General features: G+C 34.8%; 1 protein-coding gene across 1 annotated transcript in view; it reads left to right on the plus strand.

Moving 5' to 3' along the window:
• Positions 1–6773, plus strand: part of REDIC1 (regulator of DNA class I crossover intermediates 1) — a 38079-nt gene extending 31306 nt beyond the window's left edge. The window contains exons 12-13 of the mRNA XM_069491211.1: positions 840–922; positions 6309–6773. Of these exons, the coding sequence (XP_069347312.1) occupies positions 840–922; positions 6309–6773 (548 nt within the window). The remainder of the gene's footprint in view (positions 1–839; positions 923–6308) is intronic.
• Positions 6774–16931: the final 10158 nt, after the last annotated feature.

Raw genomic sequence — 16931 nt, forward strand, 5'->3', positions numbered from 1 at the left:
TCAGAACCTGCTTTGTGCGGGTATGAATTTTCTCACAGAATGATGAAGTAGGGATATCACAGTTCAGCTGAGTTCTCTCTGCCTCTCAGCTGACAGAAGTTAGATTCTGTTACAGAGAGCATCAGTCCTGACCCAAGGTATGAATAGATAGTGTTCATGGTTTATTGCATATAGGAGGGCATATGATATGGTATGTGTTGTTTCACATTCTGTGGGCTTTGCTTTTCTTGATAGCAGGCCCACTTTCCTAAACAAGGGTACAGGACCAGTTGAATCTATTGTTGCTCTTTAGTGTTGATGCATGGTAGGGAGTCACAACCTACTTCTCAGGTCCATTTTTAAACTTTCCTTGCAATCATAAAATAACATTTTAAGCACATAACAGGTAACATATTGGATGATTTGAATAGGTTTTTTGAATACTGTTTTGATTGTGCAATAAAGTTTCGTTTATTAGATTAGCAAATGTCTGATGCCTTGGGACGTAATAAACTTAGTTTATTCCTTCTTCCTGCAGGCTGATACTTTAAATTATTTGTTCATAAAAAATGTTTCATATATTGGAAAAATCAATCCAATTTTCTCTATTTTTTTTTCCTTCCCTTATGTTATATATCCTTTACTTGTAGTTATATATCCTTTAAGAGTAGAATAAATCTGTATACTCTGTCAGAAATGCAAGGTTCTAACTATCCAAAATTGTAACTAATTTTGGCCCATTTTAAAGTGCTGTGTGTTATGTTAGATATCTTATTTTACTAGCAGATATCTTCTGCCTCTGTGTATTTTGTAGAGTAATAATAAATATCATTCTTCATGCATTAAACCTTTATTTTCAGATCTTGATTCTTCACAAGGTAGTCAGTCTACTAATTACTCTCCAAGGACAACAGATAGTTGTTTCAGCTCCAGTTCAGAGATGGTAAGTTATGCTTGTTTTACTTATTAATATATGCTGTATTAATTTAGAGATCCATATCTTGAAACCCTTCACTCCTCACCTTTTTTTGCCACATCCACAATCCCCTTCATGATTTCCTTGTCTAGCTCTGTCGTAAATCCTGTGAAGTCATGTGTAACATCTGGACACAGTTTTCTCTAGCAGGAATTTGTTGCCTCAGGCTGGATGGCTTTCACAGCTTTTCTGTAACAATCTCTAACAGTGTAATCCTTTCAGACTTACTCTCTGTGGGGGTTCTCTTCCATAGCATTGACAATCCTTTCCATAGAGTACTGTGTGTAATGAGCCTTATAGGCCTTTATGACCCCTTAATCTAGAGGCTGATTTAGAAACGGTGTGTTTGGGGGCAGGCAGACCACTTTGATGCCTTTAGTGTTGAACTCATGGGATTTGGGTAGCCAGGGGCATTGTCCGATAGCAAAAGTACTTTAAAAAGCAATCCCTTACTGGCAAGGTACTTACTGACTTCAGAGACAAAGCATCGATGGAACCAATCCAGAAAAGGGGTTCTCATTGTCCAAGCCTTCTTGTACAACCAAAAGACTGGCAGCTGGTATTTATCTTTGCCTTTCAAGGGGTTGGAGAGGTTAACAGCTTTATAAATAAGGGCTGTCCTGGTCATAAACCTAACTGCATTTGTGCAAAACAATGGAGTTAACCTATCTCTTCCTGCCTTAAATCCTGGTACTTGCTTCTCTTCTTTAGTGATAAATGTCCTTTGTGGCATTTTTTTCCCCAGAGTAGGGCATTTTCATTTTCATTAAAAACCTGTTCAAGCAGATAAATTTATTGATTTTCTTTTTTTGTTGTTCATTTGTTTTTTGGAGACAGTCTCACTGTGTCGCCTGGACTAGAGTGCAGTGGCATCATCATAGTTCACTACAACCTCAAACTCCTGGGCTCTAGTGATCCTCCTGCCTCAGCCTCCCGAGTAGCTGGGACTACAGGCATGTGCTGCTGCGCCAGGCTAATTTCTCTATTTTTAATAGAGATGTGGTCTCGCTCTTGGCCTGGTACTCAGTGATTCTCTTAATGGCATATGGGAACTCACCTGCTGCCTCTTGGTCAGCAGAAGCTGTTCCCCCTGTTTTCTTAACATGTTTTAAGCCAAATCTCTTTCTAAAATTATCAAACCATCCTTTGATGGCTTAAATTTTCCAGCTTTAGATCCTTTACCTTCCTTTTGCTTTAAATTGTCATATAATTACCTCACGTTTCTTGAATCATTTTAGAATCTATAGATATGCCTTTCTTATAGCAATCCTGTACTCACATAAAGACTGCATTATCAATAAAAGATAAAAAGATTTATTCTGCAAAAAGTGCAAGGTTTTCATGCTTGCTGGCATAGCTGCAGTGATGGCTTCAAGAATTTCCTTTTCTTTTTTGGGGGGGGAAGAATTATGCTTATATTTAGCTTTTAAAATTGAATATATGTAAACCCATCCAAATGAGGTCTTAGAAAGAAAGGGAAGAGGTGTCCTCCAATAGTATGTTCTTAACATTAGATTACAGAGTTCTCTATTTGTTAAAACAATTTCATTCTCAAAGAAAATAGCAAATAATGCTTAAATTTACCTTTTAAACATGTTTATGTAAATACATCATATTAAGTACTTATGAACAATAGGTAAGAAATATCATTCAATAGCATATTCTGAATGCATTATAGTTATCTATTTGTTAAGCAGTTCCATTCTCTGAAAGAATACAGCTCATAATCCATCTCTAAAGAAGCATGATTAGATTTACCTTTTATTTCTTTTCTTTCTTTTGTAATTGATATAAATATTTGTACATGTTTATGGTGAGGTACATTTACTATTTTGTTGCATGCATAGAATGTATAATGATCAAGTCAGGGTATTTAGGGCATCTATCACCTTGACTATTCATAATTTCTATGTGTTGGGAACATTTCAAGTCCTGTCTACTAGCTATTTTGAAATATACAATACATTGTTTTTAGCTATGGTCACCCTACTCTGCCATTGAATATTAGAATGTATTCCTTTTATATAACTGTGTGTTTGTACCCAGTAACCAAATTCTCTTCACCCTTCCCGTCCCCATACTCTTCGCAGCCTCTGGCATCTATCATTTTACGCTCTACCTCCATGAGATCAATTTTTTAGTTCCCATGTGTGATTGAGAACATGTGATATTTGTCTTTCTGTGAATGTTCCTTAGGCTGGATTCATTTATTTTGAACTGGTGTGTAGTCACAGCTGCAGACCTTAGTCTGTGGTGCATATCAAGCCATTCAGCTTTTTCTTCTATATACGTCCTGACTTTTGCTTCTTGGGAGCACTTCCAGCATCTCTAGTGGCACTTCATATGGGTCCCCGGGTGTTATTCAAGATTCACGAAATTTCACTAAACACAAAGAAAAAGACTTAAGAACTGTGACCGATCACTTTTTAGTGCAATACGCAGTTTACTGAAGAAACAAACTGCTCACGTGTAGATGATTATCGTCACATGGTGTTTTAAGCAGATACTTGCAACACTTGAGTTCACTGCAGTAGCAATAAACAGGAGGTGGCTATGAAATTATTACAGTAGTGCAGTATGTACTACAGTTTTATGCATATTTGTGTGTTTACATTTCTTTCTATTGAGAATGGTGCCATATTCACCATGTGTTTATATATATAAGTTTTGATAAATTTGAACTTGTTATAATAGGTTAGTGCATGTTTTATGGTGGTAAATGATAGAATAGTATCTACATATTTTATAGATAGAATAGTATTTTATGAATTCATGACATACCTAACTTCTTCTTCTTATTATTTATTTTTTTGCTATTTCTATGCTACACGGTTCATTGGCAAGTTTTTCAAATTGTTGCAAATCTCCAAAAAATTTTCCAATATATTTATTGAAAAAAAATCCACATATAAATGGACTGATGCAGTTCAAATCCATTTTGTTCAAGGGTCAACTGTACATGCACACACAATATATGTTATATAAAATATATAGTTATATATAAAATAGAGATAAATTACATTTCTTTTAAAAGGGTTTTTCAAAGAACTCACAATAATTGGAAACATAAAGCAACCAAGAATACATTCAAAAAAGTCTCCAGGCTTATGTGAAGAAAACTGTAAAATGTTACTGGAAGACTGAAATCTGAATAATTGGAGTGACATGTTATGTTCTGAGTGGAAATGCTGTATTTCTGCTAAATCACATGTTTAAATGAAATTCTCCATTCACTTTTCCATCTTCATTCTATCTGCCTTCTGTCCCTAATTTTCCATCCAAACTGCTATTGCCAAGGACGCCAGTGACTTCTGTGTTGCCAAATTCATCATATACTTTTAAGTTTTTATCTTACAAGGATTCCTAATATTGGTAGAAATGATTATTTTCTTAAAACCTTTTTGTCGCTCTGCTTTTGTAATAACACACTATGCTGGTTTCCTTTATACCCCTCTGAATGCTACTTTATGCCTTTGCCCACTTTGTCTCTGCCCATGCCCCTATGTAGATGTTGTAATGATTAGCGTTTGACACAGGGTCTTCTTTTCTGTTAACCTACACTCTAAACCCTAGATGATGATATTATACACTCCAATGACTTTTTGTGCTATCTGATGAGGACAGTTCCCAACTTTATGACTTTAACCCTGATCCTTATTTAAATGTCCAATTTCCTATTGAACATGTCATCTTGCATATTTCACAAAAATCCCCATCTCTTCATACCTCAAACTGAACACCCCCTGGTCTTTTCCCCCAGATCAATTTTTCTGATATTTCCCATATCAGTAGATACCTTTTCTATCCACGTAAGTGTTCATGTCAGAAACTTAGCACTTAACTTTGTCATTTCTTTCTCTCTCGTATACATCCCTCAGCCACATTCTTTCCATAACTTTATCCAGTCAATACTACCTCCAAAATCTACCTACTGCAAATTTACCTACTTCTCTCAGCCTGTGTCATCAGTACCCTGCTCTAAGTTACCATCATCTTGTTCTTAAACTATTGTGGTTGTTTTCTGAGAGACCTGTCTACTTTCATGCCTGCCTCACTTTCTTCTCTCATTAGCAACCATCATGATCTTTTGAAAACATAAATTGCATCGTGTTATTTCCATGTGTAACTATTCAGTGGATTCCTATTTTATTTTAGCATCTAAACTCCTTTTAGTGGCAACTTGCCCTGTGTGATCTGGCCCCTGGCTAACATTGCCAATTTCTTCTAGTATTCTCCAAACATACTGACATTTCACTTTCCTTAGCTTGTCAGCCTCTTTTCTGCTTCAGGGCTTTTATACATTGTGCTTCCTCTACCTTATTCTTAGTCATCCCTTAGATCTCAGCTCAAACATGTCTGTTAGTCAAAAAGCCCCTGTCTGCCTTCCCTATCTAAATTAGGCCCCTCAGTTATGCTCTCAAAGTCCCTCATACTTGCTCTTTATAACACTTTTCTCAATTTGTAATTATACATGTATTGTTCACATGTATGATTATTTGACGAATGTCATTTCTATCCATTAGAATGTGTGCTCCAAGAGGGTAGCAACCATTCTGCTACACTCACATTGTAGATGCTAAACGAATATTTGTTTCTTGAATTAATAAATGCCTTGAGCTTGCATTCTCCGCACCCATTTGTGCTCAGCCAATTTTAATGCTATTTCTTGCAATTAGTTTTGCTATTTCCATGCCAATCAGCTTGGGTATATACTCAATTTTTAGTTTTTTTATGTTAATTTAGCATTTTTTAGCTTGAATAATCAATGCTTTTATATAAGAATTTTATAAAAAGAATATTTTTATTCAGCAATTAAAATTTTTATGAAGTTGAAAATGTCAAGGTTAAAAATTAAAATCTAGACCTATTAAAGGTTATTAAAGTTTGACTTTTTTAGGTAACAGTTGAGATACGTATTGCTATTTAATTTTTATTTTTTCTATACATAGATTTTTTTATGTAATCAATGGATGAATATTTGAACAAGTTATATGTATTAGCTGTTCCCTTCAAAGGTATTAGTTCTACTCCACACTTTTTAATTGGTTGAAAAGTGTGTTGCATATCGTTTCTTCTGTGCGAAAGGGTTGAGGGGTGATGTACCTTGTGATTATACGGACCGATAAGAGATAAAATTTCCCTTCTCTTTTTTAGCTCTTTGGCATTTTATTACAAGGATTATTGTTTGAAGACTCTTTGATGGTATAGCTGCTTTGATTTGTAACCTGCTGAAGTCTCTTCTGTATTTAAAAATTTTCTATAATGTGAATCTTAAGAATATCTGCTTTGAAGTGACTGAATTAATTTTTAAAATTTAACCATATTTACAGCAAAATTATTTAATTTTCTTTAGGTATCTGAAGATGAAGATCAAATATCACAGCAAATTGAAGATTCAAATAGGAAATCCATTGAAACCAAAGAAACAACTAATAATTTTCATCTAGAAAGGACAGCAAAACTTTCAAGTGATAGAGTTGTTAAAAACAATGCCAAAATGCACAAACAGAATGAGAATTTTCACCAGTTCTCAATGAAAAATAATACAGATCAGTTTCCACAGTCTGAGTGCAGTTCAGCACACATATTGCAAAACAAAACCAGCAACAACTGCATTCTGCAGGTGGCAAGATGTGATGCAGGGGTACAAACAGAGAGTGAACTTGCAATGGAAAAAAAATTAGATGCTGCTGTACAGTGTAATATAGTTTCAAAGTGTACTTGTAGCAGTGATACTTCTCTTTGCAATAACGAAAGTTGCAGTGAAGATATTAAGGCAGACACCACTGGGGGGCAGGAAATCCTTAAAAACAACTAATGTTCTAAAAATTTCTGCATAGGATATAGCATTTTACTTGACCTTGAAAAGCAATAGTAAATATTCAGAATTTCATTAACATAATAAAGAATGAGAAAATGTAGCTAAGCATAAGGTAAAAGTATTCAGAGTATATTTATGGTTTGTTTTAAACATTTTAATATGAATTTATGCATTTGGTTTTTTTATGGCCATTTCTTTAGTAGCTTACTATCATTCTTACATGATTATTCTTTACATTATAATAATATGCTGTTTATGGGCAAAAATATGCTTAATTGCTTTCCTCCTTATTGTATTTATTTTAAAATTGAATGCAGGTGCATCTTCTAGCAAAAATATTCTCTTCCAAGATTTTAAGGCAGAAAATAATACCAAATAATAATACCAAATAATACCAAATGTTTTATGTCTTCATTATAAGAAATGTATTAGATACTTCTCTTTAATATTTCTGTTCAAAAATTCTAGCATTAGTTTTTAGATAAAATATATATTCTATTTTTTGTGGATGATGTTTTTTTTTTGGTGTTTTTATTAGTTCAAAAGAAAATATTCTCTGTATGATTAAAAGATGTTTTAATTCTTTTATAAAAATACTGTTTGAAATTGGAAAAGTGATTTATGTTAGTAATTTTAATGTTGCTAAGATTCTTTTCATAAATACCGGGATTTTTCATTTCTAAAATACAGATTTTGTTTCCAGCACATTTATTTTGTGTCCACATTTTATATGTTCATACTGTAAAATTGACACCTGTTTGGATATATTACAAAGTACACAGCAGAGAGCATTCTGATATCTAACAACCCAAAGTAAAATTGTTAGAGGTTTCCATGCCTTTTAAGAAAAGGATGATTCAGTATTGCATTTTCATATATAGACACATGATTCAATAGTTTGTGTTACAGAGGGGATTTGAGGCATAGCAGTTTAGAAACACCAACAGCTAATGTTTAAATAGTAACAATCTTCAGATTTTTAGCTGGTTTTAGGAAGTTATTTTTGCTTCCTCAGAGAGCACAATGAGCCCATAAGTAATATTCTTAAAGTATGATGATCACCTCACGGAAGGGAATATAATTATCTGAGGTATATACATTGATAGATTTTCAAAAGGCTAGGTTTCTATCCTGGTGTTAAATGAAAGGTATTCCATTATGTGTTGATTATACTGAGCGTCATTTTGCAAAAATATGGCACATTATAGTGGTGAAGACTGACACAAGGAAAAAGAAGACTCTATACTGATGATACTAGGATAACCTTGAGCTGTGACTCTGGGGTGGTTTCAAGTCTCAAACTGATTTTTTTTAAGTATGAATCAAAGTGTTAGCAGTATTGAAAGCACATTAATTATAAAAGTCCACATGTAATTCTATTTTTCTCAGTATCATAATATAACAGTTAAGCTCAGTAAGATGAAGTTCAGGGCTTTTTAAATGCAGTGACCCCACACAGAGCAGGGTAAGGTGCAGTGCAGTAAAGAATCTAATCTTGCCCAAAAAGACATGCAGTTTTTGTCCTTGGCTTCTGCAAGGTAATCTCTAAGCCCTTGGAATGTCGTGCCTAATGAGTGTCATTTGTCTGAGAACTTTGGGCCATGCTAGAAAGTAACAATGTGATTTAGGGTTGGAGACTTTGAGTAAAACAATAACAACTCAACTTTCTAAGGGGTTAGGAACTACATCAGCCATATAGGCAATCAACCAGGCCACTGTGATGGAGCTCCAATAAAGACTCTGGACACCAAGTCTCAGATCAACTTCCCTGGTCGGCAATACTTTGTGTGAATTGTCACAATCATTGCCAGGAAAGTAATCCTGTCCATGAATCCATGGGAGAGGATGACTGGAAACTCAACTTCATTACTTTCCTAGACTCTGTCCCATGTTTCCTTTCTTGGCTGATTTTGTTTTGTGTCCTTTCCCTGTAATAAACCAAACCTGTGAGTATAATAGCTTCCAGTGAGTTCTGTTTGTCCTTCCAGTGAATTATCAAATCTGAGGGTGGCCTTGGAACCCCCAAAATGACAGTTGGTATTAGAAGTAAGAGCAGTTTTGTGGTCCATTCCCTAACTTCACAGTTGCTAATTCCTTAAGTGCTTTAAGAAGATAAATATATTTAGAAAGGAAAGTGAATATTGATTTACAAAATAAGACATCCCATATAATAGATTATAACTTCTCAAAATGCATTACTGGTTTAGGTTTCTCTTGGTTAAACCATTTGTTGAAATACAAATAAAAGGCAATTTAAGTAGATACAGTTTTCATTCCATATTTGCAAGTTAAGGTTTATAAAACAAAGTGAACCCTAGCTAAGTTCTATCCAGATAAACCAAATAGAAACTTAAAGATTCTGCACACATTTATTATGTGTGTTAACAGTTTATTCAGGTTTTAGATTTGTTCCTGGTTCAATCTTGGTAGGTTGTGTGTGTCTAGGAATTTATCCATTTCTTCCGTGTTTTCCAATTTATAGGCATATAGTTGTTCATGGTAGTCTCTAATGATCCTTTAGATTCTGCAGTATCCATTATAATGTCTCTTTCATCTCTGATTTTATTCGTCTGGGTCTTTGCTCTTTTTTTCTTAGTCTGGCTAAAGATGTATCTATTTTGTTTATCTTTTCAAAAAACCAACTTTTAATTTTGTTTATTTTTTGTATTTTTTTGTTTAAATTTCATTCATTTCTACTCAGATCTTTATTGTTTATTTTCTCCTAATTTTGGGTTTGGTTTCCTCTTATTTTTCCAGTATTTTGGGATGTATCATTAGGTTGTTTATTTGAAGCTTTCTACTTTTGATGTTGGCACTTAATACTATAAACTTTCCTCTTATTACTGCTTTTGCTGTATCCCGTAGGTTTTGATATGTTGTGTTTTCACTTTCATTTGTTTTGAGAATTTTTTAAATTTCCTTCTTAATCTCACCACTGACCCACTGGTCTTTCAGGAGTATATTGTTTAATTTACATGTGTTTGTGTATTTTCCAATGTTCCTCTTATTACTGATTTCTAGTTTCATTCCATTGTGGCCAGAGAAAATACTCAGCATAATTGCAATTTTTTCCAATTTTTTAAGACTTATTTTTTGGCCTAACATATGATCTGTCCCTTGAGAATGATCAGTGAGCTGAGGAGAAGAGCGTGTATTCTGCAGTTGTTGGATGAAACATTCTGTGAATATCTATTGGGTCCATTTGATCTATAGTGCAGGTTAAGTCCAATGTTTCATTGTTGATTTTCTGTTTGGATGATCTGTCCAGTGCTAGAAGGGGACTGGTGAGGTCTCTAACAATTATTTTATTGGGATCTCTCTCTCTCTCTTTAGCCCTGATAAAATTTGTTTTATATATCCAGGTGCTCCAGTGTTGGGTGCATATATATTTAGAATTGTTATATCCTCTTGTTGAATTGACCCCTTTATAATTATGTAATGACCTTCTTTATCAATTTTGATACTTTTGATCTTGAAATCTATTTTATCTCTTAGAAGTATAGCTACTCCTGCTCTCTTCTGGTTTCCATTTGCCTGGAATATCTTTTTCCATCCTTTCTTTTCGGTCTCTGTATGTCTTTAGAGGTGAAGTGGGTTTCTTGCAGACAACATACAGTTTGCTCTTTTTTTCTTTTTTATCCATTAAGCTACTCTATTGTCTTTTGATTGGAGAGTTTTATTCATTCACATTCAATGATATTGTTGATAGATAAGGACATACTGCTGCCATGTTGTTATTTGATTTCTGGTTGTTTTGTGGTCCTCTCTTTGCTTCTTTCTTCCTTCTTGTCTTCCTTTGTTAAGTGATTTTCTCTGATGGTGTGTTTTAATTTCTTGTTTTTCACTTTTTGTGTATCTATTGTAGGGTTTTGATTTGCGGTTACTATGAGCTTGCAAAAAACATTTTATAACCAGTTATCTGAAACATATGACAACTCTGCTTACAAACAAAAAATAAATATATTAGCAAACAGAAATCTAACAGAAATTCTATCCTTTAAATACATTTCCCCCACTTTTTAACCTTTTGTTGTCTCCGTCTATCTTTTAATACTATCTCTCTCTCTCAAAAAGTTGTTGCTTTTATTTTTCATAGATGTCTTTTAATCCCTCTACTCAAGATATAAGTGGTTTATATACTACAGTTATACCAATAGAATATTTTGCATTTGTCCTTACTGATACCAGTGAGTTGTATACCTTCAGAAGATTTCTTATGGTTCATTAATGTCCTTTTCTTGCAGATTGAAGAACTCCATTTAGCATTTCTTGCAGGACAGGTCTGGTATTGATAAATCCCTCAGCTTTTGTTTGTCTGGGAAAGTCTTTATTTCTCCTTCATGCTTGAAGGATAGTTTTGCAGTATATAATATTCTAGGGTTAAAGTTTTTTTTCTTCAGCACTCTGAATATGTTATGCTAATCTCTCCTGGCCTGCAAGATTTCCACTGAGAAGTCTGCTGCCAGACTTATTGAAACATATAAACTCCTTTATGTGTTTTTTTTCTTTTTTCTTGTGTCCCTTAGTACCTTTTTTTTTAATCTGTGACCTTTGGGAGCTTGATTCTTGAAAGCAGCTGAGGTGAAAAGACTGCCTTTCTAGAAAGGACAGATGCAGTGTCAGATGACTTTTTAATATTAATAGGAATAATGGAAGCCAAAAGACAGTTAATAAACCTTCCAAATACTAATGGAAAATAATTGTCATTCCAAAATTGTGTTTCTAGCCCTACAGCTGTAGCAACATTTGAAATCACAAAACTAGCCACTACTAGCATTAAGGAAACACTTCTGCAGGATTTGATGATATATATCTAAGGTCTATGTATTGTATACAGATAGTGCTTTCTCTTTGTGGGAAAGATTGTTCCTGATTTTTTCAGTGTTTGCTTTTCATCCTGTATGCTAAACTATTTTCCCATTTCTTATATTTCTTTTAGGTCTTCAAGACTTTTCAGCACTGGAAATTGTTTTAGCCACAGGCATTTTTTAAAATTTTTTCAGTGTTACCTCTGTTGGTCTGCAATGTGTATTACTGTTTGTCTTTTTCTCAGGAGATATCACGTGTCATGTTCTCTCATTTCTTTCAAAATGCTTTATTCCAACCTTCTCTTTAACTCTTAAAGCTTTCCTTGTACATGCACTGCGTGACATTTTTGAATCAGGACATAGATATATTTGGGATGTTCAGTGACGGTATTTATGTATATTTATATAATGTAACATATAATTCTATATTATATATAATTGTCTATAAATGTGAAAAAATGACAAAACACAACCTTGTAAGATAATATAAACAGTGAATTGAGATAGCTGGTAGATGTTTGAGGGGGGTGTGTATGTTCATTTTGTGTATTCCTATGTAGCTCAGTTCTGATGGGTATTTTGTATGTTCACCTAGTGTTTCTTGTGGACACAATCACACATCAGTCAATATGAAACCTTCATTATGCTCGAATTGTTTCCTGATATGTCAGTTGTGGTAACAAATTTGTCTTTTCAAAACAAGTGGTCTAGCAAAACTGTAGTTTTGCCTGTATGTAGTGTCTTTTAATTTTCTTCATGGTGTCTTTTATAACGGCAAACATTTTAAATTTTGATAAAATCTAATTTATCTTTTTAAAAACTTATTGATTTTGGTCCCCAAAATTTTCTATTTTTTTCTTCTATAAATTTTTTATTTTTAGTTCTAACATTGAGGTCTGTGATTCATTTCCAGCTAATATTGTATGTGTGTTTGTGTGTGTGTGTGTGTGTGTGTGTGTGTATAATGTAAGGTTATACGGTTTTTGTTTGTTTGTTTTTGCTCCAGCACCATTTGTTAAAAAGACTATTCTTTCTTCATTAAATTAACTTTGCACCTGTATCCAAAAATCAATTAACCATAGATGTGTGTGTTTGAACTCTTTATTCTGTTCCATTGATCTCTGTATCTCTTCTTATGCCAAAATCACACTATCTTGATTACCTTTATAGCAAGTTTTAAAATCATGAAATCATGTAGTGTTACTACCTGTTGTTTTTCAAAATTGTTTTGGCTAGTCTAGGTTGTTTGCATTTCTATATACACTTTGGCTTCAGCTAGTCAATTTCTACCAAGAAAAAAAAATCCTGATTAGATTTTGGTAGGGATTGTGTTGAATCTCTTTATCAGTTTGGGAGAGAACTGACATCTTAATAATATTGCTTTACAGTCAGTGAATATATCTATTTATTCAGGTTTTCCTTAATTTCTTTTCTTTTTTTTTTTTTTTTTGTTGAGACAGAGTCTCACTTTGTTGCCCAGGCTAGAGTGAGTGCCGTGGCGTCAGCTTAGCTCACAGCAACCTCAAACTCCTCGGCCTAAGCGATCCTACTGCCTCAGCCTCCCGAGTAGCTGGGACTACAGGCATGCGCCACTATGCCCGGCTAATTTCCTTAATTTCTTGTAGCAACCTTTTGTTACACTGTGGCTTCATGAGCAAAATAAATCTCATTTTAAGTCACTAAGTTTTGAGGGGTTTGTTAACCAATAATAGATAACTGGAAGATGTTTTAGTACTGGAAGCGAGGTGCTGCTATAACAAAAACCTATAAAAATATGTGGCTTTGGGACTGAGTGGTTTGCTGAAGCTGGAAGTACCTTGAAAATATTATTGAAGTCTAAGGGCTTTGAAGAGACTCATAATAGTACTCATATCAGCCTTTGAAGTGATGGCTGAAAGGAAACTGAGGATAATGTTATTGAAAGTGGGAAGAAAGGGAGGGGGTATTTATTATGTAGTAGCAGAAAGCTAAGCAACACTATTACCTGTACTAATGTGGAAAATAGAACTAAAGAGAAAACAGAGCTAGAAAATCATAGAGATTTCCAAGAAGAATGTTGACAATGCCACCTGGCTTCTAGCTGCCCTATAGTAAAATGCCAGATGAGAGTGTTCAGCAACAGAAAGAACATTTATATATAAAGGAGACAGGATTTACTGGGATTGAAAATAAAACTTTTGTCATTCCAGTCTGTTCAGATGGCAAATGATGCTAAAATTAAAAAAACAAAAACAAAGGTTTTTGGATAAAGGTCAAATCCAGGACACTGTCAGGAAAATAAGGAATAAAGATGATATCAAGGGTATTGTACAACTCTTCAAAAATATTTGAGGTAGTATTTCAATCAGATAAATATCTCAAAGGACCTTAAAGGAAATGCATTGAGGATTGTTTCTGCCAAACAATAGGGCTTTTAAGAATGTCAACGGTACTTTCCTATAGCAACCTTACAGGAAAGTTAGGGTCTTCATAAATTTGTGAGTATAGCTTTTGTCTAATGGAGTGAACCCCAATATGATTTATAGGAGACCCACAAAGTTTTAAGAGAAGTGTACTTGCAGAAACATCTGCCAACTTGGACTAAAAAGGACAGAGGCAATACAACATGAAGTGAGGGCTTTGGACTTCTGCAGTATTACTGGCAGGAAACAGGGTGAAAAAAACTACTTAGCTGCAAACGTCAGCATTTTTTAATGAAAAAAAGTAACTCGGGGTAGAAATGTGGGCTCTCATGGTGGAGCTAGGAATGCTATACTGCATTCCTAGACAGCAGGCCTGAGTCAAGGAACTAAGACCATGTGCGTGGTTGAATTACAAAATGGTTATGGACAAGTAACTCCTGGTTGCCTCACTTTTCTTCTCTTTTCAATGGGAAATTCCATGCCTCTTCCACCATATGTTCATGTTTGGAGGACATATAACTTGTCTCTTTAGTTCACCAGGTTTTTAGATTGAGAATAGCTATACTTCATGAGCTGTGCTTAGTAAACGGCATCTCTGAGGAGTCTGATCCACACCTAAGATAACTGGATTTTAAGCCTATCCCTGATGCTGTAATAGATAAGACTTTTGCAGTGGTGGAGTTGCCTAAGAAAGTGGAGTGTATTTTGCATGTAAAAGGAATGTAAAAATTTGTGGCCAGAGGGTACAATTCTTTGACACTCCTTCCACAGAAGGTGAAGTCTAAGTGCCCTTCCCTTGTTATGGGTGAGCCTTAGTGACTTGCTTCTGTAATAACAAGCAGAATGAGGCAGAAATGATGTTGCATGACTTCCAAGGCTATGTCATGAAAGGTGATATAATTTCCAGTGGGCATCCTCTTTTTCAGGACACATGCCTAAGTGTCCTGAGCTGCCATTTAAGAAGCCTGGCTACTCTAAAGCCTCTATGCTGGAGAGTTTATGTGGAGAGACCACATAGAGAGTGACAGTAAGATGCCCGAGAAGCCCCAGCTATCCCAACCCCAGGCTTTTTGGGTCTTTTCAGCCTTGGAACCAGATATGCATATATAAGTGAGTGAACCAGCAGCCCCAGCCAACATGGAGTAGTAATGAGCTAGCCCTGCTAGCTCTGCTCACATTTCATATTTATGATAAAAATACATTGTTTTAAGCACCTAAAAGTTTTGAGGTGGTTTGCTACACAGCATTAGGTAACTGGAAGTTAACCTTTTGTATGTCTTATTCTCCTTACTGCCACATTTACTATTGAGAGCCAGAACCTGTTTTGCATGACTTTTTGTTTTTTTATATTTATATTTATATATATATATATATATATACATATATGGCCCACAATAGTGCTTTTTTACACAGTGGACACTCGATAAATAAATCCAGTTGGTGATATCAAATGGCTTGGAGTACAAGCCAGAATACATACATCTGGTTCTTTTAAAGCAGCTCCATTCTAGCAATATAGTTGGATCACTTTACATTTCCCCTTGAAACTTTATTCTTGTTGCTTTGTTTACCTTAGATTACTTTTGCCTTTGGCTCTAGTTCATATTGTAGTACCTTGTATCTCTTTCACTTCATTTTGATGTTTTACTCCTTGACCTAATTTTTGCCTCATGGCCGGATAATGATAATTACAAAATGTATTGAGCTATATGTAAGTTTTATAAGGTCACCAAGAGCCATTGTACATGGAACAGTGCCTAGTATGTAGTAAACATTGAGTAGTCATTTGTTGATTGATCTTAACTATGTGAGAGACACTGAAGTAACTTATATACACAGTCTCCTTTAATCCTCATAACACATTATGAAGTTTATTATATCAATTTCACAGATAAGGAAATTGACGTTTCAGTTAATGAAGTGACTTTCCCAAAGTAGCTCAGCCAACAGTAAAGACAGAATTCAAATCAAAGGTCAGTTTGATTCCAAAGCCTTTGTTCTTAATGATTGCATTTTACCTATAGGTTTCTAGTAGTTGAACTTGGTATTGTTCATTAACTTCAGCCATGCCATATATTTCATTTGCCATTTAGCCGTCGCTTCTCCAGAACTCATACCTTGCTTGCTCCTGGTTTGTGCGTTGCTGCATTCTATCATGTGGTTCATGTTTGGGAGTCCATAGAAAGAATATACCATTAAAATTGTGATTAATGGCTGGGTGCGGTGGCTCACGCCTGTAATCCTAGCACTCTGGGAGGCCGAGGCGGGTGGATGATTTGAGCTCAGGAGTTTGAGACCAGCCTGAGCAAGAGCCAGACCCCGTCTCTACTAAAAACAAAGAAATTAGCTGTACAACTAAAAATATATAGAAAAAATTAGCCAGACATGGTGGCGCATGCCTGTAATCCCAGCTACTTGGGAGGCTGAGGCAGGAGGATCGCTTGAGCCCAGGAGTTTGAGGTTGCTGTGAGCTAGGCTGATGCCACGGCACTCTAGCCTGGGCAACAAAGTGATACTCTGTCTCAAAAAAAAAAAAAAAAAAGAAGAAGAAAAATGTGATTAACTATACACATAAAATTCTGAACTAAGATGACCTATTTCAGTAACACAGAGACTAACGTCTTGAAAAATTTATGAAATCTAGTATGTACAGAAGCCATTGAACTGTTTCTATGCTTGAAAAAAATTAAGACCTGTAAGCATGAATGAAAAAGACCTATGGAAATTCTCTTCTGATGTTAGATTTCATACTCTCAGAATTAGGCATTTTACGTATTGCTGATATACCAGTAAATGTTTTTGTTCTGTTAAGGTGAAATCACTCTCGCTCATATTGAGAGTCTTTTTTTCTGTTGCATGTTGATGTGGGAGTTAACTCTGTTGGTTGCTATTGGCCATTTGGTTGTCCGCTTTTTGTGTCACAGAACATGTTGTATATGAAAAAT

Source organism: Eulemur rufifrons, chromosome 16 (assembly GCF_041146395.1).
Source record: "Eulemur rufifrons isolate Redbay chromosome 16, OSU_ERuf_1, whole genome shotgun sequence".
Lineage (NCBI taxonomy): Eukaryota > Metazoa > Chordata > Mammalia > Primates > Lemuridae > Eulemur > Eulemur rufifrons.